The sequence below is a fragment of the Crotalus tigris genome, unplaced genomic scaffold (assembly GCF_016545835.1).
Source record: "Crotalus tigris isolate CLP2741 ecotype Arizona unplaced genomic scaffold, ASM1654583v1 scf7180000019016.1132606, whole genome shotgun sequence".
NCBI classification, from domain to species: Eukaryota; Metazoa; Chordata; class Lepidosauria; order Squamata; family Viperidae; genus Crotalus; species Crotalus tigris.
The window spans coordinates 722,408-749,819 of record NW_024097330.1 but is presented as its reverse complement, the minus strand read 5'-3'; the positions used below and the strand labels follow the sequence as shown (position 1 = coordinate 749,819).

The 27,412-nt window shown below is 38.1% G+C and overlaps 1 protein-coding gene across 7 annotated transcripts in view; it reads left to right on the top strand.

Moving 5' to 3' along the window:
* Window positions 1–27,412, top strand: part of CDKL5 (cyclin dependent kinase like 5) — a 95,329-nt gene that overhangs the window by 45,927 nt on the left and 21,990 nt on the right. For all 7 annotated transcript variants that reach the window (XR_005558548.1, XM_039358387.1, XM_039358390.1 and 4 more), the window contains 10 exons: window positions 8,295–8,340; window positions 11,297–11,433; window positions 12,236–12,356; window positions 14,723–14,782; window positions 17,024–17,114; window positions 19,030–19,219; window positions 20,908–20,988; window positions 21,569–21,720; window positions 22,254–23,274; window positions 26,421–26,526. Coding sequence is in view for 6 of the 7 variants with exons in the window: in XM_039358387.1 (XP_039214321.1) it covers window positions 8,295–8,340; window positions 11,297–11,433; window positions 12,236–12,356; window positions 14,723–14,782; window positions 17,024–17,114; window positions 19,030–19,219; window positions 20,908–20,988; window positions 21,569–21,720; window positions 22,254–23,274; window positions 26,421–26,526 (2,005 nt within the window). In the remaining variant the exon portion in view is untranslated. The remainder of the gene's footprint in view (window positions 1–8,294; window positions 8,341–11,296; window positions 11,434–12,235; window positions 12,357–14,722; window positions 14,783–17,023; window positions 17,115–19,029; window positions 19,220–20,907; window positions 20,989–21,568; window positions 21,721–22,253; window positions 23,275–26,420; window positions 26,527–27,412) is intronic.

Genomic DNA, 27,412 nt, shown 5'->3' with positions numbered 1-27,412 from the left:
CAACTTTCAATGCTAGGGAGAATAGCAATAGTGAAGATGAATATTTTACCGAAATTACTCTTTTTATTTCAAACAATACCTATAAAACTGGGGGAAAAATTCTTTGATGAATTTAATACATAGATCTTGAAATTTATTTGGCAAGGTAAAAAAGACAGAATTAGATTGAAAATGTTACAAGAAGTGAAAGAAAATGGAGGATTTGGGCTGCCAGATTAGGCTTTATATTATCAAGCATCTGTACCCAGTGGTTCTCAACCTGTGGGTTGGGACCCCATTTGGGGTTGAACGACCATTTCACGGAGGTCGCCAAACAACGCAGTCCGCCATTTTTCCCCCTTTTCCTTAGTTGTGCTACTCCCTTTTATTCTATTGGCTTTTGAAAGCCAATAGAATAGACTCTCTTGAATAGAGTCTAATTCTATTGGCTTTCAAAAGCCAATAGGAATTGTCCAGGCTGTCTCTGCCCTGCTGAACCCGCCAAAAGTCCCATTCTGCAAACGGTGCTGCACCAGTTGAGTAGTCCTCGACTTACGACCGGTTGAGTAGTCCTCAACTTACGACCAGTTGGGGGGTCGCGGCATTAAAAAGGTTGAGAACCACTGATCTGTACTAACATAGTTAAAAGAACGGATAACTCTTAGACATAAAAGATTACTATACCTAGAGGGGCATGACCTACAACTCGGATGGCATGCCTTCCTATGGTATGGGAAGAATAAAATACATAAATACTTTCAAAACCACTATATAAGAAACTCACTTCTTCTACAATGGCAAAAGATAAAAGCGAAAATTTACTTGAAAATACCTGGAAGGCTTTCAAAAATGGAAGCGTTTGTCCACCCAAAGTTAATTAGCTATGAGAAAATTGTGACTTATAAAGACATTATGAATATTGAAGAGAAACTAAAATCTAGACAAGAATTGGAAGAACAGGGCATTGATTTATCATGGTGGCCACACCTGCTAATTCAAACAAGATATGAAAAAGATGCTAAAACATCTGGATTTTATAAACAACAAACAGAATTTGACCAGATACTATTGACATCAGATGAAAAATTTAATAAGAAACTGTATAAATATATGTTAGGTTTAAAGATGGAAGAAGAACAAGTTGAAACAATGATAATATGGGCAAAAAACTTTGGGCACAACATAGCGTTAGAAAACTGGCAAGGTCTTTGGGAAAGAAACTCTAAAATAACAAAGGCGGTGGCTTACAAAGAAAACCTATATAAAATGTTTTACAGATGGCACTTAACACCTATGAGGTTAGCAAAAATATTCAAAAATATGTCTAGCGATTGTTGGAAATGTAGACAAAAATCAGGCACATACTATCATCTTTGGTGGACATGCCCTAAAGCCAAAAGATTTTGGTCAAGAATACATATATGGTTAAAGAAAATGATAAAAAAGTGTAGATTTTAAGACAGAATTATTTTTGTTAGGCATAATTGTAGGAAATTATGAGAAAGAATGTGTATATTTAATGTTACATGTACTAACTGCAGCAAGAATTGTATTTGCTCAACATTGGAAAGATGAAGAATTACCAATGGGGGAAGAAATAATTAAGAAAAATTTGGATGTGCAGAAATGTACAGACTTACACTGAAAATGAAAGAGAAAGAAGATTCAGAATACTTTAGAATGTGGGATACATTTTATCAATGGCTAGCCCACAGGTCGGCAACTTGCGGCTCCGGAGCCGCATGCGGCTCTTTGAGCCTTCCCCTGTGGCTCCCAGCCTCCTCTGCCTTTGCAGAGAGAGACAGAGACAGAGAGAGGCAATTGCATTTCTCTGCTTCTCTCTCTCTCTCTCTCTCTCTCTCTCTCTCTCTCTCTCTGTGTGTGTTGTGTGTGTGTGTGTGTGTGTGTGTGTGTAAAAGAGAGTGCACTCACAGTGTTCTCCGAGGAGCTGAAAAGCTTTCTGGGCGGAGCTCCTCCCTTTGCTGCGTCTCTGAAGGAAGCAGGAAGCAGGAAGGGCAGGAGAAAACTAGCTAGCCCAGCTAGGCTGACTCAGGAATTCTGGGAGTTGAAGTCCATGAGTCATAAAAGAGACGAGGTTGCTTACCCCGGAGGTTATTGGACAACAGCTTGAAGCTTGCCAGGTGAGCAGCAGATAGGAAGGGGGGGGGGAGAAAGAGAGAGAGAGGGAGAGAGAGAGAGGGAGAGAGAGAGTGGGGGAAGAGGAGTGGCAGACCAAGGGCAGATAGAGAGGGAGGGAGAGAGAGACCCTTTTGACATCTAAAATGAAGATAACACTGCATATATCCTTTTTTTACCTGTGTGTGTATGTAATTTTATTCTCTTAAAGCATTCTCTTGGTGATCATTGTTTTAATAGTATGGATATTCCCAAGAGTCATATTTTTACTTTTATTTTTAATGTGTGTATGTGTGTGTGTGTGTGTGTGTGTGTGTGTGTGTATATACACACACACACACATATACACATACACATACACACACACACATACACACACCTATAATAAAGGTAAAAAAGGATATATGCAGTGTTATCTTCATTTTAGATATCAAAAGGGTTTTGCGGCTCCCAGTGTTTTGTTTTTGGTGGGAAACGGGTCCAAGTGGCTCTTTGAGTGTTTTGGGTTGCCTACCCCTGGGCTAGCCGCTAGAAAAATGAGGTAGAGAGAAAGGGGTTTAACATGTATTAGTAAGCTAAATATTGGAACCCAGACAACATGTTGCTGATAAAATATTAAGGATTTGTGATTATAAAAAATTAATAAAATATTGTTAAAAAAAACAATAAACTTGTTTATTGTTTCTACAATAAACTTGTAGAAAGTCTACTACAGCTTTGTAACTATCACAAACTACCACAGCTGTTATCTCTGATCCATCCAGGATCAAATATCTTCGTTTGCTTCTTAATAATAAAGCTTTTCCTTAAACTTTTGATTAGGGAGTTTCCCAACAATTGCATCTTATTCCCTAAAGTCATAAAACTCTGCTGTGAGTATCTCCACAGCTTCTGTTGTTCAAAACATTTCTCTGTAAACAAAAATATAACATCTCTTGTCAATTGTTGTCTGGTTAAATATAAAAATCCATTCTCCAAATTGGATCCATTCTCCGCACAAATTTAGTTGAAGTTGTTTTCCAATTGGATATAATATGTCCATTCCCCAATTTCCATCAGTTTTCTTAGGAAAATCCGATTTATCACTCATCAATTCTGTCAACTCCGATTCTGTAAAGCATATATCCCTTTTAGCCTTCTCAAATACATTCATCATTTTCAAAGCAAGCTCCTGATATAAGTCTAGTTTGGCTGCAGTTGCTTATATCTGGATATCTTCTTTAGGTTTATTTAAACTCATTGTTATATTATCAAACTTACCAAAGTCTTCAATTTGAACTTGTAGATTAAAAAACATTTCCCCCCCCACCAAGTTTTCCCCAAAAGCTTTACCTTTAAATTGGTACATTGTTTACCCTCCTGTAGATTAGCAAACAAAAATAAACAGTTCTTCAAGGACAGGGAAATTAAATGTAATTAATAGGATAATTGCAGAGAACATTAAAATGATATTTATCACAGTAAAAATAGGTAAAGAAAAAAGGGGGAAAATTTGATCTAAAAATAAGACCAAAGCTTTTTGAGAGTGATAAAATACAGAGTCTCTGTAGGGAAAACCCAGTATAAATGTAAATCCAGTCACTTTCACTATCTAGAAAATTGCCATGATTTCCATACAGACCAGCAAAGTGAAACAAAGAAAGAATAGAGAAAAATTCATATTAAAATCTGGCAAGGGGTTAAAATAAATTAGCATTCAACCAGTCCATTAACTTTAAGAATAAAAAAGAAAGTACAAAAGAAACTTCAAAAAGTGCAATTAAAACAAAGGTGGTCAGCTGATAGGAAAAGATGAATACCTGACTTTCCGGCCTCTCCTACTGGAAACTGCAGTCTTCAAGATCCATCTTCTCAGGTGGGTCCACAGTCATCCAAAAGTCATCTTGGATCATTCCTAGGTGCCCCCATTCAAATATGGGGAGCAACGACACTTAAGAGCAAGCTTCGGCAGAAGAATCAGCTGATCATCACAGGAGAAAGAGATCGCCCTGCCATTCAGCATGCCATCTTGAGGGGATAAATAGTATTGTATTACTGTATCTATTTTACAAAACATTCATAAATGTAATTCTGGTTTCAGGCCCAAGAAAGCAATATTTGCTTTGAACAATAGGTAAATGAAAACAAAAGAGAAAACTTTATAAGTATTTGTGGGCATCAAGGTTTTACATGATATTGTGGATTTAAACTTTTTGTATAGTGATTTTTCCAAATGTATGTCATTACATGGAAAAAATGAAGTTTCCTATTAGAAATACAAATAAAATCCATTCTAAATCAAGTTTGGCTATTCACAATGTTGATCTCCCAGCCAAGTATTAATTTTACTGGTCTGAGCTAAACTACTGAAGGTCAATCTAGAAGCAAACAAAGTCATTATCAAAAGCCAACATGGGTTTATCAAAAACAGATCATGCCAGACAAATCTTATTGCATTCTTTGACCAGGTGACAAAATTAGTGACCAGAGGAATGCTGTGGATATAATTTACTTGGACTTCAGTAAAGCATTTGATAAAGTAGACCACAACCTACTACTTGATAAGATAGAAAAATGTGGATTCGTAGCTGGCTGACCAGCTGTACTAAGTGTGTGGTCCTCAATGGAACTGCACCTACATGGAGAGAAGTGTGTAGTGAGGTTCCCCAGGGCCCTGTTCTGGACTCAGTGCTCTTCAACATCTTCATCAATGATTTGGATGAAGGGATAGATGGGGAACTCATCAAATTTGCAGATGGCACTAAGCTGACAGGAATAGCCAACACTCCAGAAGATAGGCTTAAGATACAGGAGGATCTTGACAGAGTTGAACATTGGACGCTATCTAACAAAATGAAATTCAATGGTGAAAAAAGTAAGGTTCTATATTTAGGCAAGAAAAACCAAATGCACTAGTATAGGTGGTACCTTGCTCAATAGTAGTAACTGTGAGAGAGATCTTGGAGTCCTAGTGGATAATCACTTAAATATGAGCCAGCAGTGTGCTGCAGCTGCCAAAAAAGCCAACACAGTGCTAGGCTGCATTAACAGAGGGATTGAATCAAGATCACGTGATATGTAATACCACTTTACAATGCCTTGGTAAGTTTTGGTCACCACAATGTAAAAAAAGATGTTGAGACTCTAGAAAGAGTACAGAGAAGAGCAACAAAGATGATCAGGGGACTGGAGGCTAAAACATAAGGAACGGTTGCTGGCATTGAGTATGTCTAGTCCAAAACACTCAAAGAGCCACTTGGACCCGTTTCCCACCGAAAACAAAACACTGGGAGACGCAAAACCCTTTTGATATCTAAAATGAAGGTAACACAGCATATATCCTTTTTTACCTTTAATATATATATAACAATATATATATATATGTTGTTGTTGTTGTTAATTGCGAAGTCGTGTCCGACCCATCGCGACCCCATGGACAACGTTCCTCCAGGTCTTCCTGTCCTCTACCATTTTCTGGAGTCCATTTAAGTTCACACCTACTACTTCAGTGACTCCATCCAGCCATCTCATTCTCTGTCGTCCCCTTCTTCTATTGCCCTCCATCTTTCCCAGCATTAGGCCCTTCTCCAGTGAGTCCTTCCTTCTCATTAGGTGGCCAAAGTATTTGAGTTTCAACTTCAGGATTTGGCCTGCTAAAGAGCAGTCGGGGTTGATCTCTTCTAGGACTGACCGGTTTGAATGCCTTGTAGTCCAAGGGACTCGCAGGAGTCTTCTCCAGCACTATAGTTCAAAGGCCTCAATTCTTTGGCGCTCAGCCTTTCTTATGGTCCAACATTCACAGCCATACATTGCAACTGGGAAAACCATGGCCTGGACTATACGCACTTTTGTTGGCAGGGTGATGTCTCTGCTTTTTAGTATGCTGTCTAGATTTGCCATAGCTTTCCTCCCCAGGAGCAAGCGTCTTTTAATTTCTTGGCTGCAGTCCCCATCTGAGGTGATCTTGGAGCCCAGAAAAATAAAATCTGTCACTACCTCCATTTCTTCCCCATCTATTTGCCAGGAATTGAGAGGGCCGGATGCCATGATTTTGGTTTTCTTAATGTTGAGTTTCAAGCCAACTTTTGCACTCTCCTTCTTCTCCCACATCAAGAGGCTCTTTAGTGCCTCTTCACTTTCTGCCATACATACATACATACATACATACATACATACATACATACATACATAAATACATATTCATTTTAGATGTCAAAAGGGTCTCTCCTTCCTCCCTCTCTCTCCCTCTCCCTCTTTCTGCCCTTGGTCTGCCAGTCCTCTTTCCCCACTCTCTTTCTTTCTCTCCCTCTTTCCTCTCCCTCTCTCTCTCTCTCTCTCCCCCTCTCTCTCCCCTCTCTCCCTCTCTCCAATCTTCTGCTCACCTGGCAAGCTGGCTTCAAGCTGTTCTCCAGCAAGCTCAGGGGTAGGCAACCTTGGCTCTTTTATGACTCATGGACTTCAACTCCCAGAATTCCTGAGTCAGCATAGCTGGCTAGCTAGCTCTCTCCTGCCCTTCCTGCTTCCTGCAGAGACGCAGCAAAGGGAGAAGCCCCACCCAAAAAGCTTTTCAGCTTGCCGGAGAACACCATGAGTCTACTCTCTTTTACACATACACACACACACACACACAAACACAAACACACACACACAAACAAACACAGAGAGAGAGACAGAGAAGCAGGAAAGTACAAGTGCCTCTCTCTGTCTCTGTCTGTCTCTGCAAATGGCAGAGGAGGCTGCCATAGGGGAAGGCTCAAAAAGCCACATGTGGCTCCGGAGCCGCAGGTTGCCGACCTGTGGTCTAGCCTAACGAAGAGAAGAAGAGAAGAGGGGTGACATGACAGCAGTGTTTCAATATCTCAGGGGCTGCCACAAAGAAGAGGGAGTCAAGCTATTCTCCAAAGCACTTGAAGGCAGGACAAGAAGGAGCGGATGGAAACTAACCAAAGAGAGAAGCAACCTAGAACTAAGGAGAAATTTTCTGACAGAACAATTAATCAGTGGAACAACCTGCTTCCAGAAGCTGTGAATGCTCCAACACTGGAAGTTTTTAAGAAGAGTCTAGATAGCCATTTGTTTGAAATGGTATAGGGTTTCCTCCTGAGCCTGGGCGGTTGGACTAGATGACCTCCAAGGTCCCTTCCAACATTATTATTATTATTATTACCATTATTATTATTATTATTAATATTATTATTATTATTCATACTTTTATTCATTAAACATGAACGTTAGTCAACTGAACATTCAAATTGGCTGGTGCTGATGGTTCACATTATTATTATTATTATTATTATTATTATTATTATTATTATTATTATTATTATTTCTGGAGGATCAATTATCACCTTAATTGGGCATTCTGTTATAAGAACCAGTATTAAAATAATTTATATAATTCAGTTACAAAGGCGGGTGGGGATGGGGACTAGGCTCTTATAGAAAATTTCATGCCAAGCTTCTGCATCCCTGTAGAACATAAGAGCAGATTTCCTAACTAAATTTGGTTCTATCCTCACAAGTTAAGAGAAAACTATATGTCAGTAAGGTAAAGCTGATAGACAAAATATAGGTAGGTGAGTCAAGATATTTTTTTCTCCCAGCACTGCTTTTTAAAATTTGTATGGTTATAATTTTGTTCACATTTTGCCTCCTTTCCCATTTCAGAAAGGAAAATCTCAGACTTATATTATGATATTCTTGTAGCCAGCCTGCTTTAAAATTAGGCTTTTAAAAATGAGTTCCAATTTGAACACTATTCTTAAAATACTTTAAGAATAGTGTTCAAAATTGATCTCTTTATTAAAAGCCTAATATATTTTTAAAATCTGGTTTAGGTATTTTGGGGATTATTAAATTTTTAAAATTTATAATAATATGTACTGAGAAGATTTGTGACAATAAAAATAAAATTTAAAATGATTAATAAATACTTTTATACAGTTCTCTTCCTTGCAAGTATACAAATCAATAGCAGGAATAATTTTATTCAGTTGCTCTGAAAACTACCAGCAAGAACAAAATCCTATCTCATCAATTTTAAAATAATTTGGTAGAAAGCCATTCTCCAGCTTTAAAAATTGCTATAAAAGTTCTACTTCAACTTGCAACTCTATGCGTGACTAAAATCTGTAGCACAAAATGGTGTCAGGTATTTACTAATAGTATGACTATCCTATCTTTTTTTCTTTCTTTTCTAGGAGACACATGAAATTGTGGCCATTAAAAAATTCAAAGATAGCGAAGGTACTTTTTTCTGTTGGCACATAGTACATTTACTTTTTTATTTAATGGATTCTTATCCAAGATTTAGGATAATGCAGGAGAAGGAGTTTAAGAATTTATTGTCCTGTGTTAACATATCAACTTTGAAGAGATTAGAGTTTTATTTCAAAACATGTTATATAGATGCTAGAGATAGTCCTTAATATACAAGCTTTCTACATTTCTGTATTTGTTCAGACCTGCCTTTCTCAACTTGGCACCTCCAGATATGTGAGACTGCAGTAATAAACTCTGAATTTGTTAATAAGCTTCTATTTCATTAGAAAATACAACCAGCATTTTAAAAATTGTTCTTACTATGGTATTGGCCTGTTTCAGACAGATTTCACTATGATTTGACTACTGTATATTTAGAATAAATCTGAATAATCTGAAATGTTTCCTGATAAGCAATTTATTACTTATCTAGATAGCTGAATCATAGTCTGTCTACTTTGTATTATACGTACATATGAGCAGAAATTTAATTCTGAAAAACCAACAGGACTTAACATGTAGTTGAACTGTGGATGATTCTAGATCCTTGAAGAAATAATAACTAGCAAATAATATCTCCTGGTTCTGGCTTCACATTTAAGGGTTCTGGAACAGGATCTCTTGGCACTAATAACAAATATTCTTTCATTTTGCATTGAACCTGAAATGAATTGAGAGCCAATTTGGTGTACAAGTAGTCCTCGACTTACGACTGGTCATTTAATGACCATTGAAAGTTCTGACAGCCTTGGAAAGGGTGTTTTACAGGCTGGAAAGCAGTTCTGGCCATCATAAAATGTGCCCCCCCGAGTCATGTGACTATGATCTGGTTGCTTGACAGCCTGTTCACGCTTAGGGCCAGTGGCCAAATGCCCCATTATCTTGTGATTGCCATTTGCAATCTTCTCTGCAAATGACTGAAAGTCAATGGGAAAGCCAGCAGAGACTTGGCAAGCTTCTGTTGCCTGCCAAGAGGGCTTCCTCTGGTTACAGGGGGCTGAGTGAACTTCTTCGGCAGGGTGGAGAAATGGAACTCATATTCTAAAGATCCAAGTTCATTTCTGCACCCCTGCATCGTCATTCCCTTCCACTCACAGAGGAGAGCTGACACCCTCTTGGTGTATATGTGCAGAAATTCTGTTTCTGCACCTTGCAAAAGGAGTTCCGCTATGCAGATGGAGGGAAAGTACTATTCTTCAGCAGGCAACTCTTTCAGACAGATCCTAGACAAGAAGGAATTAAAATCCAAGCAGGATTTTCAGCCTCTTAGCAGAGAAGCATCATGATAATGGGTGGGTTACGCCCAGGAGTCTTGGCGCAGACCATATGTTTCTTCACTCGGGCTGAACATCTTGCTTGGATTTTGGTAGGAGCATTTTCAGTTCCTGTGTCGAGTCTCCAATCACTCCCCAGAGGCACCCCATGCTCCTGATCTAGGACCTGTGTGATCATTTAACCACAATCAGGATTATAATCTTTGAGTGCAGCAGTTATATGGGCATTCATGTAACATCTCACAATGATTATTACTGATATAATGATATAACTTCACTCAACCACTGAGATTCCAGTCCCAATTGTGGTTGATAAGTAAGGACTATTTGTACTGGTTAAGGCATCAACCTAGAAACAGGGAGCCTGAGTTCTAATTCCACCTTAGGTGCAAAGCCAGCAAGAATACTTTTTCCTCTGTTTTATAAGAAGCCTACGTACTGACACCAATGGCCTAATTCCAGGGCTGTTGGTGCCCCTCTTTTGGATTGCTATTTTCATATAAAAGCATGAGATTAATGTTTATACAAATTATTTCCCTATCTTTCTATTTGGCCTTTATTCTCTTGACTTTACTTTGGCTTGGTTTTGGAAACCTTAGTATATTAATGCTTGTAAAAGGAGTTTATCTTCAGTGTAAGAATATTCTTTTAGTATATTTACTCAGGATTAATTCTCATTAAATAGAGCTGTACCAGCCATTGTTTTAATATTTATGCTTAGCAATATTAAAACTTTAAGCAAAAAGTCTGTATTCAGTGCAGTACCTCATTTGGGATCATATTTTGCACAACAAACAAGCATTTCTCTATTGACCTGGGACTATAAATACACAGACACTTACCATTTTTTCTGGATAATGTATTATCCTTAAAAAAGTGCCAAAAATTATTTTTAGGTGCTTTTATCTCAGGCAGAATTTTAGAGTAACACTTATCTAACATGGCTCAACAACAGAGTCCTTCTTTGAGGGAGAGGGGTAGTTAAAAATTATGAAAAATAAATATAAATAAATAAAAACATTGAAAAATAAGAGTAGCTGAAGAAGAATAGTTTGGAAGAGAAAGATAAATTGTGGGATTTATTATTTACTGTCAATCTGCTGTAAACATTTTTGTTATAGCTAATCTTACAATAGTATACTAAATTGTTATGTAGTGGCCACGTATAACTTTTACTATTAATAGTATTTGTTAATAGGTAAAATGTAATATTCTTGAAATACTATTTCACTATAGATAAAAGGTTGTAATATACTAATAACGATAACATAATATTATTGTTTTTTACCAATGTAATAATCATATCTCACTAATGAAATGTATTAACAAATAGTGCACAATGTTTTTGCATTTTTATTAAGGGGAAAAGAAATTCAAATTAAATTTATGTTTTTCATAATTTTGATGGATAGCTTGAATTATAAATATTTATTGCAAGATTCTTATGTAAAGCAAAGTGATTTGTTTGAATAATCCATAGTGGCTGAGTTAAAATGATTTAGCCAAATAGCTTCCATTACGCTAATCCAAAATAAAAGAAACTTTTATAGCTTAATATGAAACTTGCTTTTTGTGAAATTTTGAACCACACTGTTCATAAAGATTTTCTATAGGTTTTGGGAAAAGAGATGCATATATTTTATAAACTTTTACTATTTAACTTATAGAAAATGAAGAAGTCAAAGAGACAACTCTACGAGAACTTAAAATGCTTCGCACTTTGAAGCAGGAAAATATTGTAGAACTAAAAGAAGCTTTTAGAAGAAGAGGAAAACTGTATTTGGTGTTTGAATATGTAGAGAAAGTAAGTTATTTGTTTAGACAAAAGATGCTAATATGTTCCTTAATGCTTGCTAAACTTCAAATATGTTTTATGTATAAAAATGTTATACACTGTCATTAGTATTCTATAGCAGTCTTAGTAATATTAAGAAATACTAAGTCTTTGCAAAAAAAATTTTATGATCAACTTAAAATTTGATATTGGGGGAATAAAGTTTATCCTGTTTTATTTCTTTATGCCTGAAAACAGCCTTCAACTATATTTTACCTTTTTTACTGGAAAGTAAATATAATTTGTTTTATATATTAAATAAGGCATAGTATGTTTAAATATAGTTAATTGATGAAGCAATAGTCCTAGATTTATGCAATAAGCTAATGTATAAGCTACAGTTTATAAACTACAGTGGTTAAGTTGTCACAACCAAATTCAAACAAACACATTCTTAGGAGGAAACCAGTGAATATGCATTTTCTTAAAACCAATTGACTTGCTCTATAGTTGATGTACAGATTTATAACATAATACCATTGCTGATTGTTATTTTAATAGAGAATATAATTTACTGCTTTAGATTTTATTTTATGCATTGGTAGATTTTGTTTTATGCATTGGTAGCGCTTTGCTGCTTTTAGAAAATATTTTTATTTGCCTCTTATATTGTATAAATTACATAATCACGTTGAATGCTTCTTTTGGTTCCTCTTGTATAAGAGTACCATATTACATAGCCATCAATGGTTGTTTAACACATTTCTAGGTAGTGAATAAATTGCAGAATTTATAATTTAGTTCTTTCTATCTTAAATTATGTTGAACGTAGAATATGCTTGAGTTGCTAGAAGAAATGCCAAATGGAGTACCTCCTGAAAAAGTAAAAAGTTATATCTACCAGCTGATTAAAGCAATTCATTGGTGTCATAAAAATGATATTGTTCATAGAGGTAAGCATACATTAAACTTTAGAATATATCTTTTTCTGAAAGTATAAATAAGTTTTTAGCAAGGAATTATTCACCAATTATTGCACATTTATTATCTATTTGTTAATTTAAAATAATACATGAGGCAAAATTTTCTTTACAATAAGTAAAAAACACACACCCATACTTCTAATGTAAGATTTGGAGTTAGCTAAGAAATTCCACTTATTTTAATGAGTCTAAGTAACTTACTCTTTGTGAATAATTTGTAATTTTTATTTTGCTCATGTCTCTTTATTAATACATTAATACATTTCTTTATTCTGATGATTCTTTATACATTTTTAATTGTATCTTCACTAAAATGTATTCATAATTTAATGTAATTGGTTACTGAACTTCAGGTTTAAAAACTAAATATTTTCCTTAGACTAGTATTAAGCTTTCTTTTAGTATAGACCAAAGGTCGCCAACCTTTCTGGGTTGGCAGCCCGGTGGGAGAGGGAGGGACAGGCACCTTTATGTGCGCATGTGCACAAACACAAATATGGCTGCATGCATATGAATGGGACTGTGAGCATGCATGCTTCACAAATGGCTACTACCGCTGGCATGAGATTTGAGGCTCAGCTAGCGCTGGCACAATGGAAGGGGTAAGCTCACAAACATGTATGCATACACTGGCCAGCCACTCACGCGGCCAGGTGGTCAAGAGGCCACGGCCCAATAGTGGGCTGCAGCCCATAGGTTGGGGACCTCTGGTATAGACATTTAGTTAAACTTGGTAGGTATTATTCCAATATACATTGTACTGGTTGTTCTATGTTCATGGTTCAGTGACCTCTGGAAACTGAGAAGTCATTATCTACTAAAATTCATCAGAATAACATTTTGAAACCCTATACAACAGGTCGGCAACCTGCGGTTCCGGAGCCGCATGTGGCTCTTTGAGCCTTCCCCTGCGGCTCCCAGCCTCCTCTGCCATTTGCAGAGACAGAGACAGAGAGAGGCACTGCGCTTCCCTTCTCTCTCTCTCTCTCTTTCTCTCTCTCTCTCTCTCCTGGGTGGAGCTCCTCCCTTTGCTGCGTCTCTGCAGGAAGCAGGAAGGGCAGGAGAGAGCTAGCTAGCCCAGCTATGCTGGCTCAGGAATTCTGGGAGTTGAAGTCCATGAGTCATAAAAGAGCCGAGGTTGCCTACCCCTGAGCTTGTTGGAGAGCAGCTTGAAGCCAGCTTGCCAGGTGAGCAGAAGATCGGAGGGAGGGGGAGAGAGAGAGAGAGGAAGGGAGAGAGAGAGAGAAAGAGAGAGAGAGGAAAGAGAGAGAGAAAGAAAGAGTGGGGGAAGAGGACTGGTAGACCAAGGGCAGAAAGAGAGAGAGAGAGAGAGGAAAAAGAGATAGAGAAAGAGAGAGGGAGAGGAAAGAGAAAAAAGGAGAAAGAAAGAGAGAGAGGGAGAGAGGGGGGAGAGAGACAGAGAGGGAGACCCTTTTGACATCTAAAATGAAGATAACACTGCATATACCCTTTTTTACCTTTATGATATATATATATATATTTGTTTTCTGAGGTTTTCGCGGGTGTTTGTATGTACGTAGCCAAGACACTTCCAATTTTACGCGGGAGAAAACCCGAACAACCAAAGACCTACATATATATATATGTGTATATATGTATGTATGTATGTATATGTATATGTGTATGTATGTGTGTGTGTATGTGTATGTGTGTGTGTGTGTGTGTGTATGTATGTATGTATGTGTATATATATGTATATATATATATATATATATATATATATATATAGTAAAAAAGGATATATGCAGTGTTATCTTCATTTTAGATATCAAAAGGGTTTTGCGGCTCCCAGTGTTTTGTTTTCGGTGGGAAATGGGTCCAAGTGGCTCTTTGAGTGTTTTGGGTTGCCTACCTCTGCCCTATACTATTTCAGACAAATAGTTGTCCAATCTCTTCTTAAAAACTTTGGAGCACTCACAACTTCAATTTGAAGTTTGGCCATTATGTCTCTTGCTGAAGGTTCCTTACAAAAAATTTCCTGAATTTAAAAGAGAACCAGTTTGCTGTAGTGATTAAGGTGCTGGCCTAGAAACAAGAGACTATGAGTTCTAGGTGTCCCTTAGGCATAAAAATCAGCTGGGTGACTTTGGGCCAGTCACTCTCTCTCAGCCCAATTACCTCATAAGGCTATTGTTGTGGAATTAAAATTAGGCAAACCCTCTCTTCCAAAATATGCCATTTTGAGTGTTTGGAAAAATGGTGAGTATAAATGCAGTAAATAAATAACATGCTGTACTATTTCAGTTGCATGTTAATGCAGAACAGTGTATATGTTGTAATTCATTAACTTTTTGCTATGCGTTTGAATATTTCAGATATTAAGCCAGAAAATCTCCTAATAAGCCACAATGATATTTTGAAATTGTGTGACTTTGGTAAGGCTTTTTTTTAAAAAATATTAAAGGGATATCTTTATTACAATTCTTTATAATTTGAATTATTTCATGACAGTAAACAATCTTTTTAATTATGGGTTAATACAGTACTATGGTATAGATTTAAATATTTTTTAAAATTTGTTCTAACTTTAAATAGACGCAAATACCTCAAAAGTTGGGACACATACCAATTATATTGTATCAATATGCTATAATTGAAGCTTTTCTGAAATGCTTAGTTATGCAGTAACTAAAAACTTTTTTTAAAAAATAGGAAATACCAGATGTGCAATGACTAACAAACAGCTGTTTATGAAATAGGGGAAAAGGTTGGGGGAAATACAGTGGTGGGATTCAGCTGGTTCACACCGGTTCGGTAGAACTGGTAGCTAATTTCTTTTGAGTTTGGCGAACCGGTTGATGCATGGCAGAAATGCCCCCCGCCCCCAATCGGACCCATGCAACACCTTTCTAGCTCCAGCGCGGTCTTCCGTTACTCCTCTACTGTCGTGTGTAGTCCCACAAACAAAAGAAATTTGTAGGACTAAAAAAAAGGTCAATCAATTCCAACTTCGTGAGATCTTTTTTTTTTCACAAGAGGTTGGAATTGAAGGGGGTTTTTTGCCCCACAAACTTATTTTGTTTGTGGGACTGCACATGGCAGCAGAGGAAGTGACAGAGGAGCTGGAAAAAAGGTTAGAAAAGAAATGGTTTGGAAAGCGAGGGCATCTGGGTGGGGGGGCTCCGCGGCGGCAGAGAAATGTGATGGAACTGGAAAGCAGTCTGTGTGGGCAGAACTGCGAAGAAGGCTCAGAAGGGGAGTGAAAGGGAAGAGGGTGGGTGGGCAGGTGAGGGGGGATCTGCCAAAGCCGTCCAGAGCAGAAGACGAAAAGCAGCCTCTGCCTTGCCTGCTGCCAGCAGTTCAGAGAAACAGCCTCTGAGCTGAACAGTTGGCCGATAGCTGAGTGAATAGTGCTAGGGAAAAGGAGAGCATGCAAGGCTGGAAGGGCTGGGACGGTAGGGAGGGAAACCAGCCGTGCCAGGATGCATCCAGCCACATAGGACCTTGGCAAGTTAGCAGGCAGCTGGTTGAAGAGAAGGATGGTTGCAGTTCTGCCTGCTTTATTATGCAGCAGTGTATTAAAAGGCAGCCTGCTCGATTTTATTAAAAAATTTAAAAATACTTTTTTTAATGAAATGGAGTGGGCTGCCTATTAATAACCTGCCCCGTAATAAAGCAGGCAGAACCCCGACCACCCCTCTCTTCAGCCACCCACCTGCTAACTTTGGTTCCATAGGAAGAAGGCAGGTATCAAATGGTGACTTATTATTTTTTCTCCAATCGCCTGTGTCCGATGTTAGAACTGATAACTTTCAGGGAGACCATGTGGTCAAGGAAAGTACCACTTGTAATCAAAAACATAAAAGGCACTGTCCTGCATCATGGCAAACTGGCCACGGGGCCCCAATCGATGTGGGCAGAGACGGCCCTGGGACGGCCAGAAGGGGGCCCACGCCCAGCCCGGCCCTGTCTGCTCAGCGGCTCTGAGAGGGGCAGCAGTTGCTGCTGCTCCGAGCCTCTCAACCAGCTGGCCACACCCTCCCGATGCCACCCCTACCAGCGTGAAGATGGGCGACACAGCTTCGCTTCCGGAGTTGCTGCCTGCTCCAACCTTGCAATTGCAGGATAGCCGCCGCCTCCTGCTTCCCTGTGTGGCCAGCCCGTGGAAAGGCTCGGAGCAGCAGGAGCAGCTGCCCCCGTAGGAGCTGCTGAGCGGAGGCGGCTGGGTGAAGACCCCCTTTCGGTCATCCCGGGGCCATCTCTGCCCGCGCCAATGGGGATGCACTGCGGAAGGGAGACAGTGGCGGGTCTGATCCCCCCCAGGCTGGCCATCTCCCCTCCAGCCCCCTGCCCAGCACCTCTTCTACACAATCCTACATGACTGCAGTGTGGATGAGAGGCTTGGCTGGTGGGGCCAGTGGCTTTCATTTCATTAATGTACATTAAATAGTGATATATAAAGTAACCTTCAAGTACAAATAAATTTTGCATTTCCTTTTAATATTTAATTTCAAATTGTCAAGATTTTGTTTCTGGTTAATAAATATGTTATAGTGTTTTATTCTTTCTACTCTTTGAAACAACCTTATCTATACATGGAATTTCAGGATTAAAAAGATAATTAATTAGTGAATTACCTAACTTGTTAAGGTCACTTTAATATTATTTTAATGAAGGTTTTGCACGGAATTTGTCAGAAGGTAGCAATGCAAACTATACAGAATATGTTGCCACCAGATGGTATCGTTCTCCTGAACTCTTGCTAGGGTAAGTAAACTTAGAATTTATAAATTTATAAATAAAGTGACACTATCCATATAATACATACATACATATACACACACACATATATAATACACATTTACTCTCCTCAGTATTGGTCTATTTAATAAGCCCAATTCATTATTACTTAAGCCAGTGGTGGTGAACCTATGGTACGCGTGCCAGATGTGGCACTCGGAGCCCTTTCTGTGGGCATGCATGCATGCCATGGCCCCAGCCCCGCCTCGCCCCGTAGCCCCATCCTCACCAGCAGCCCCCCTAGCGGAGAGTCACCCCCAGGCGTGGCACACACAGAGCAGTGCAGCCAAGGACATAGCCGGGCAGCAGGGGCAAGACTCCATCCTCGCGCTCCATAGCATGCAGATGATGCTGCAGGGTGTGGGCGGAGGGCATGGCTGCCATGGTGCTGCAGGGCTATCTGGGCGATCTGTGGCAAGCCGTGGAGGCGGTACGTGGCCCTCCAGGTGGGCGGGGCAAGGGATGGGCAGGGATGGAACAGGCAGGATGCAGGTTTTGGGCACTCGGTCTCTAAAAGGTTCGCCATCACTGACTTAAGCGGTTCTTGTCAATTGGCTACTTTTGATAGTGAGAGTTGAATTGAGGATTTGTTTTCTTTTGAAGTATAATTTATGATATTTAAAGATCATATTGCTATGTATATTTTCAAATAGAGCAAAGATGGCATGTGGAAATTGTAAGTGTGATTCAATATCTGTTAGTAACAATGATTCATTTATGTATTCCATGATTGAATAGGACAGATATTATTTAAAACAGACATGTCAAACACAAGGCCCAGGGGCAGGATGCAGCCCGCGAAGTGGTTTCATGTGGCCCGCGAAGCCATCCTGGAAACAGTGAAGGAACGGCCCCCTCTGCCTTGGCCCTGGCCCAGGCCAGCCGGGAACCAATGTACAATTTTGTGTTGGCCATCTATGCTGAAACACATTCAGTCTTAGCTCCATACCCCCCCCCCCGCATGGCCTGAGAAGAACAGTGAGGCTCCTCCAGTGGACCATGCCTCAGCACTTGCCCTGATCCCACCCCCTCCTGCCAGAGACCCTCAGATCTGTCCCACTCCTGCCAAGGCCCCCACAGGCACCCTTGACGCGAACGATGTAGAGCTGGTCACACCCACCCAGTAGGCCACACCCACCCTGGCCACACCCATCTAGCCCCCCAAGGGCAACCGCAATGCTGATGCGGCCCTCAATGAAATTGAGTTTGACACCCCTGATTTAAAACCTTACTTTAAATTCCAAGTTGTGTATAATGATCTAAAATGTTGTCTTCACAGTAACTAGGGACGTTTATGACCCGAACAATAAACTAAAGCTAATCAGGAATAATTACTGAATAATTTCATTCTGCTACATTAGTATATCAGGATACAGAGGATGGATTGAGAGAATAAAAATAATGGAAAAACACAAGGCAAATCTTTTAATGCATTCACAAAAAATTATACAGATATGTCCATGAAGTCACTAGAAAGCAAATTGATTTAAAGAATATATTTTAATCTACATGTTAATTTTTATTTGTTCAGTTCAACTCTAAATTCCTTGGAAAGAAAAATCAATAAGAATATTATTTTTTTCCTTCAGAGCCATTATTTCTTGGTGTAAATACTATAAAAAATCAAGGGCATTTGGTCCAATCAGTAAAATAAAATTAAAAATATAGAGAGTTTCTATATTTTTTCTCATATGTTAAATGTGAGCTTGTGGCTACTGCAGTTATAATAAAGAATGAACTATAAAAAGGAAGTATGTGTTTTCTGTCTGAAGATCTTTGATACTGATTCTATTTTTTAAAAATCAATGCAGTGTAAAATTCTTAAATATGTTATAGGAATATGAGATCAAGCAGCAATAGCACGATATGCTTTTTTTTCCAGGGCCCCTTATGGCAAGTCTGTAGATATGTGGTCAGTGGGCTGTATTCTGGGGGAACTTAGTGATGGACAGCCACTGTTCCCTGGTGAAAGTGAAATTGATCAACTTTTTACAATTCAGAAGGTATTAGGACCACTTCCTGCAGAACAAATGAAGCTTTTCTACAGCAATCCCCGTTTTCATGGCCTACGGGTAATGTTTAGCTTAAATGTACCATGCATGTTTTCTAGTAGTGAATTTGCATGAAGTCTTTCTACCAAAATTCTCCCAATATGTACTTTATTTTTTTATTTATTTATCAAATTTATACACTGCCCACCTCACTATCTAAGTGACTGGGTGGTTTACAAATAAAAAAATCATAAAATCATATAAAAATACAGTTAAAATAGAATTAGAACTGAATGACAAACAGATACACAAAAGCAAGGATAAAAGGTAGAGGGAGTGCTTTTACACAATTAATGTGTACTTTTGTTTATACAGGTATGGCAAAGGATATATTTATGACACACATTAATAGTGTTGTGATGATTGGAAATGCTTTTTGTCCTGTCTCCATTTATACATGATTTTTGAAAAATTCAGATTGTAGCGTTTCATAATTCATGTTTAGAGAAATTTGCACATTACAATATACTAATTGATTAATTAATAGATTGAACATTCATTAGAATAAATGGATAAATATTGCTTGTATTCAATACAGCAGTCCTCGACTTACAACCATTCACTCAGCAACCTTTCAAGGTTACTAATTCAGCCCCAGTGCCACAACTGCCACTGAGGAATGTTGCCCCAAGCCTCAAACCATGATCAGCCACTACAACACAAAGCCCCAAGCCCTGCCTGCATTCCACAGTCCTGCCGTGCCCAGCTGATCTTCGCCATCTTCCTGCCACTGGTGATAAGGCATGCCCAATCTGGCCCTACCCTAAAGCTGTTCACTCCATTCTCCAAATTGCACTCCATGTCCTCCAAATAGCATGTTTGTTGTTGTGAGACTGGGAAAGATGGCCTCACAGGGCCAGCTGGTGCCTTGTGATGGCCAGGGAGATCAATGTGGCAAAGATCAGCTGGGCCTTGGAGTACAGAATGGCAAGTGCATCTGGGAATAGGCTGTGGTGCTTTCTGGGACATTTTGTCTTTGCGCTGAGCTGCTGGAACTTTCTGGGCATGATGACTTTCCAGCACACTACTGGGCTCCGCAGCTCTAGGGCTACTTCCCACACTGCGACTCGAATTTCTTGGTGTGCTGCAGTTCTGGGGCTGCAAATGAACAGAGATGAAGAGAGATAGGCAGGTCGGGGAGTTGGAAGCAGTTCCTTACCTTATTGAAGCTCAGGGCTGGGAGGATCTAAGCTTGGTCAAATTTGCTTATCAGTGGCAAGGGGAAATCCTGAAAGTGCAGTCACTAAATGAATAATGCAATAATGTGATGTCACACTTTACAACCACATCACTTAGTGTCAGAAATTCAAGTTCCAGCTGAGGTTGAAAATTGAGGACTACTTTTATCTCCTTCCCAATAAAGCTGATGTTAGCTTTTTAAGAAACATAGGGAGTCTTATCCTACAATAGGGGTGTCAAACTCGCAATGTCACATGATGTGTCACGACGTATCGAAACTTTTTTTCCATTGGCGGCAATAGGGTGGGCATGGCTTCACCTCAGGCCAGCAATTTGACACCCCTATCCTGCAACATCAATAGCACAGTTTGGGATTGGCCTGAAAAGGAATTTATCTTTGAGCTATTATTTAATTTACCTTTAACATTTTTGTATGTTTTTCTTGTTTTGTTAGGATATAATGCAAACAAAATTTTAATGATTGGTAAATGCCAGTTCTGTATGTGAATTATATGTAACTTGTATTACAGTTTCCTGCAGTCAACCATCCACAATCTTTGGAAAGGAGATACTTGGGAATTTTAAGTAGTGTTTTGCTTGACCTTATGAAGGTAGGAATGTTGATTGTTTAAAGATAGATAGATAGATAGATAGATAGATAGATAGATAGATAGATAGATAGATAGATAGATAGATAATATAATTACTTCAAACACTTGAGATGGTATGATGAAGACAGAGATAGGATTTTTTTTCATTCTCCCCATTTTCCCTGAAATCAACACTGCATGTTTTTAACAAGATAGAACTATTTTCAGATTTTGTATGGAATTTTGTTTTCTTAATGGCACCCATTAAATAATTTTAATATATTGTTAATGATGTAATAAATCTGCAAAATCAGATAAAGCAGGGTATTATGAGATTTTCTTACAACCATATAGGAATAGAAACTTGCTATGTAATTTTTATGAATTATGTAAATCTGCATATAAATGTATATCTTATACTATAGAAGATTGCTGTGGGGTGTTTTTTTTTAAGAACAGATTTTAGAGTCAACATTTTTATGTAAGAGTGGGAGTGATAAATAATTTTCAGTTGCATATATTTGTAATATTATGTAGTAACTAGCAGCAACCACATCTGTTACTATGTTATGTTTCTTAAATCTTAATATTTGACCTAAAGAACTTGTTGAAACTGGATCCAGCTGACCGATACTTAACAGAGCAGTGTCTGAACCACCCATCATTTCAAACTCAGAGGATGTTAGATCGTTCACCTTCACGGTCAACTAAAAGAAAGCCTTACCATGGAGATAGCAACACTTTATCCAGCAGGTAAATGACTGGAAATAATAATGTCAGCATTCTAATTATTTCAGATATAATTTGCTAAAATTAAGTAATACAATTAGGCCACTATCAAACGTAGCACTTTTTTGGTGTCTTCCATATGACGTCTAATAAAAAAGTAGAACAACCTGGATTTGGTTTGCTTTCTGGATGATAAGATTCTCTCTTGATACTTCAGAGTATCAGATTCACTTCTACACTGAACAGAAATGGCCCTGAAGTTCATATATTTTCTGGACCAAATACTTGGTGAAATCTGTTGCTCATTGATACAATGACTTAGTTAAAGAATTTGGCCTTAGTAGTAGTGTGATATGTCAAATCCTTGAATTTTGAGAGATCCAAAATATAGCCAATTTAGAACAATTGCCATAGTATAGTCATCTGGCCCATTGAATAGTACTGTGAAGAAATATGATCATGTGATCTTTATTTTCTATATCAAGACTATAAAGGTATTTTCAACTAATTTGGTATTTTAAACATTAAAAAATTGCTTTTCTTGTCTCATAATATAGAAATCAATCTGGCAAAGGTACCGCTATGCAGTCTCATCACAGATCAAACAGCAAAGAATTACAGAATGTGGGTCTGCAAAGAGAAGATACCCTTTCAACAAATGAAAGCTTTTTAAATGGAAATCTCCCTGTAACCTCTCACAGTCCAATGCTGTCAAAAAAGACAAACAATCCTCCTTCATCTGGAAGTAAGGATCTAGCTAATAATAACATACCACATCTTCTCAGTCCAAAAGAAGCAAAGACAAAAGCTGAATTTGATTTTAATACAGAAGCCAAGGCTTCAGATGGTCCTGGTACTAAATACTTGAAGTCCAATTCCAGATCACAGCATAATCGTCATTCATTTATGGAAGGTTCGCAGAACAAAACTGGCACACTACAATTGGGTGAAAGGCATAGCCGTCATAGTTATATTGATACTATTCCACAATCTTCAAAGAGCCCCTCATATTGCACCAAATCAAAAAATCATGGAGCTCTGACTGATTCCAAATCTGTGGGTAATTTGTCTGAAGCCAGAATTCAAGTTTCAGAATCGAACAGCAACAGGTATTTTCCTTCCAGCTGTTTGGATTTAAACTCTCCTACTACACCAACACCTCCTCGTCATGCTGATAGTAGAACTTTGCTCAGTCCTTCCAGGAGAAATAACAGAAGTGATGGTACATTGGAATCACGAAGGCCATCTACAAGACATTCCAAAACCATGGAGGAGTTAAAATTGCCAGATCACATGGATGGAAGCCAGTTACATTCTGCGTCTGCTCCTCATGAATCTTTTTCTTATGGTTTAGGCTACACGAGTCCTTTTTCTTCACAGCAGCGCCCTCATAGACATTCTATGTATGTGAGCCGGGACAGAGTGAGGACAAAGGGCTCAGAGGGTGGCTTAAGCGTAGGGCAAGGGATGGCAGCCAGAGCAAACAGCCTGCAACTGTTATCTCCACAGGTGCAGCATAAATCTCTTACAAGATCTGTTGGCTCTTCACGTGAAGATTGTACAGAAGATTCCAATAGGGTTAGTTGAATTTTTGATTGTTAGGGATCTGAACAATTCATGGTTTTGTACTGTATGTTTGTCAGTTGTTAAAAGTCACTTTTACTTTTGCCTAAGGAGTCCGTATCTTTTTCAGCTGATTTTTTTTCTCATCAATTACCACATCCCCAGAGTTCATTGTATATACTATTAACCTCTACCTTATTATATAAAATAAATTATGCCTATTGATATATTTACTGTTGAAATTAGGATTTGTAATGCTGAATATTAAGTCACAAAGACTACCCAGAAACTGAATACCGTGTTTCCGAAAATAAGCCCTATCTTGAAAATAAGCCTTAGCTTGGTTTTACATGTATGCCTAATATAAGCCCTACCCCCCAAAATGAGCCCTAATTAAGACCCCACCCTCTCATTGCATGAGGTGAGGCGAGGCGCATATGTAAAAAATCAGGCTAGGGCAGGATGTGTGGAGCTTGCCCATGCACCCTGCTCCCACTTACCTCAGGACTGCCACAGCCAGGCCTCCACACCCCAACACCTGTCGTGCTGCTGCCCCAGTTCTGCGGCTGCTTGTGGCAGGCCATGTGGTGCATTGCGCCAGTGCCACTGCTCCCGGCAGGAGGCCACATGGCACATCGCACTGGTGCAGCTGCTTGTGTCCTGCGAGTGGCAGCACTGGCGCAACGCACCACATGGCCTCCTGCAGTGAATGGCTGCAGAAGTCGGGCAGTGGTGTGAAGGTATTGGAGTATGGGAGGCCTGGCTGGGCGGTCCTGAGGTAAGCAGGTAAGACATGCCCCGAAAATAAGACCTAGTGCCTCTTTTGGAAGCAAAACATATATAAGACCAGATCTTATTTTCGGGGAAACAGTAGTTACCCTTAAGGGTATTTTCCGGGTTTTTTTTATAAGTACCCTTCAAATTTTATTAATTAAAATTAAGGAGGCACTTGCTCTCTTGCATGCTTAATAGAATATTTATTCTTACATTTTAGACAATTTCTGGCCAGAAAATATAACTACTTGATGTGTGTTGTCTGCCATTTGACTTCTTTTTCTCTTGTCTGAAGATGAATTGGCTAAACACTTAGCAAAGGGGTGTGTCAGTTACAGTGTATGCAGGGGAAGAGGAAAGGGGATCACATGATGAAACATTTGCTATGATATCACAACACAAACCCTGCTATGTGGTCACAAATACAAAGCAGGGCTTCCATTATAATGTCACCATGCATGTTACCATTTTTTCATCATAGTATATTTCTGGATCTTTGTGTTTTAAATTAGAATAACTATAATAGAGCAGAAATATATTGTAGAAATATATGTTTCTTTTACTGGGAATTGAATGCTTTACTAGGAATTCCTGAGTTGCCTTTATCTATATGTTGGAAACCATTTATTTTATGGTTCTCTACCACTGAAGTTGAATATTGTAATACTTCAATAACATGGTTCTCTTTTCCAAAAGAGACTATTACTATAAATGAATGGTATTAATACATACATTAACATCTGTAATACATTGGGAATGGAATATTGTTAATACAATTATAATGCGGTTAGTTGGAGACAGGAAGTATAAAAAATGGGAAAGTAATATAAATACTGCTGGTCTTAGAAGTGTAGAATAATAGATCTAAAAATTTGTACTGATCAGAACAAACTCTTGCACAATATAAAGCCTGGGGATATTTGATATATTATAAAAATGTTTCCACATAAAATATACTTTAAATACAAGATGATGTTTGAACAACTATCACTTGAAATAATTTAGGTAAGATTTGCTAAAATCGTTTATATTTTATGTGTCAAAATACATTTTTATAGAAAAATATTATTAGTTCCAATCAGGTGCATTTATTCTAACATAACTTATTTTCCTAATTAGATTTCAATTTTTAAAATACAAATTACTAGTTAATTTGCAACAATTTTATTGGAAGCTACCGAGAATCACTTTTGTGAGATGTGGAGCTTATATAAATCAAATAAATAAACTAACAAATAAATAGTTATTAAAATGAATGAGGTGTTGAGGTGTCCATGACCTCTTGAATTATGTATAATGTTTGGGATTGTATATTTTTGTCAACAAAATTTAAAACCATGAACGGTCATAATAAGATTCTCCATTGGCAATCTAGTGGATTTAGTATATTTAACATTCACTGAGATAGATTACATACCTTCATCATTTTTACATACCTTCGTCATTTTGTAAAAGTTTTACATTGCTTCCTCACTCAAAAACCATTTATTAGAGGGATCAGTGAGAATTAGTCATTCATTTGAATATATCAGACGAGCTACTTCTATATCAGTGGTTCTCAACCTTTCTAATGCCGCGACCCCATAATACAGTTCCCCATGTTGTGGTGACCCCCAACCACTTATATATCACCGGGTGCCAAGGGCGTGGCCAAAGAAAAGGGGGGAAAAATGGCGGACAGCCTTGTTTGGCGACCCCCGTGAAATGGTTGTTCGACCCCAAATGGGGTCCCGACCCACAGGTTGAGAACCACTGTTCTATATGAACTTTTAAAAAGGCAAATACAGAGGGAAATCTTAATATTGCCTCATTATGTTAGGACTCTCTTCTTGTCTGCATTACAAAACTCTGCAGTATACTATTACAGTAGCAGTTTTGCACCAGAACTGGAGTGATCCAGATTCAAGCCTCTCCTTACCAATTGACACTTACTGAGTGATTTTGGTGATTTTCATTTTCATGTTAGATTTATATCCCATATTCCTCTTGGAGCCCAAGGTGGTATCCAATTTCTTCCCCCAACATCAACCTTGGGCAGGTGAGTTGGGCTTAAAGAATAACCAGCCAAATGAAATAAAATATAGGTACTGTAAGACTTGTCTAAGCTAGGTTTTGATGCCAACTTTGGGATATTTTGTATGTATATTAATTTCTTACTAAGCTTCCAAGAAAGGCCAAATTTAAAATTTTATATAAATATTTCCTTTTTTCATCATGTAAAACTGTTAGCCACATTTCCTTTCAAGTAAGGACTAGATTGCTCTGAAACTATGATTATAACATGCAGCTTTCATTTTAATGTGGAATTGATTTTTTATTTTAACAAGCTATGATCAGATTCAATCAAGTTTCTTTGGTCTAATAAATTTATCAATTCTTTTATTAAGGGTGGAACATATCGTGATCAACACCCAGATGATGGAGCATCCACAAAAGAAAATAGACTTCTGTATAATGATTCTGTACCTAGAAGAGTTGGTAGCTTTTACAGAGGTATTTTAACTTATACAATTTAATTCTACTTTAAAACAGAATTCTAATAAAAGGCAAGAACAGTTTAGGTAGCCAATGGATATGTCTTCAGACAGTCATATTACTAACAAGTTGGAAGAATCTCCTATCCCTAGAACACTAAGTAAGATAAAAATGATTGGCTCCTTTTAAAGGTTCATTTTCCTTTATCAAAACTTATTTTTCCAGCTAGATTGGTATGAAGGAGAATTAAATTTAGACATAAGTAGATTTTAAATATATTATTCAAATGTGTGTAAAATTACGTTTAGTATGGCTTATGCATAAGTGTGCTTTTGACTACAGATTTTGTTTTGTTTATTTCATTTATCTTTTGGGGAAATTTAGAAAAAGTATAATAATAGCAGAATGTACCACTTAATAAATTAAACAGACTTTAAAGAACAAGTCACAGCAAAATGTTGGCTCAAACTTCCTAGTTAATCTAGTTTTCACCAAAAACAATTCTCAATATGCAGGCCCACAGCAATTGATAAATTTAACTGTATACTAAAGGACTGGGGTCCAGCAATATTCAAGCAAAAGAGCAGTCTTTTTCAGCAAATTAGTAGAAATTTTGGCTTTGTTAACATGCGGAAGGGCAAGATCGTTAGGCTAATCATGTCTCAATCATAATGGCTTGAAGGATTGCATGAATTTTATATACATTAAAAAGTCTACTGTATTAGATGGACTGGCTAGCCTATGACTGAGGCTTAGAATAGTTAAGGTTCAATTTAACTATGTGATTTAGGTCACTATCTAAAATTTCTTAATTCCAATGACTATATTCTTTGTTGTTGTTGTTAGTTGCGAAGTCCTGTATGACCCATCACGACCCCATGGACAACGTTCCTCCAGGCCTTCC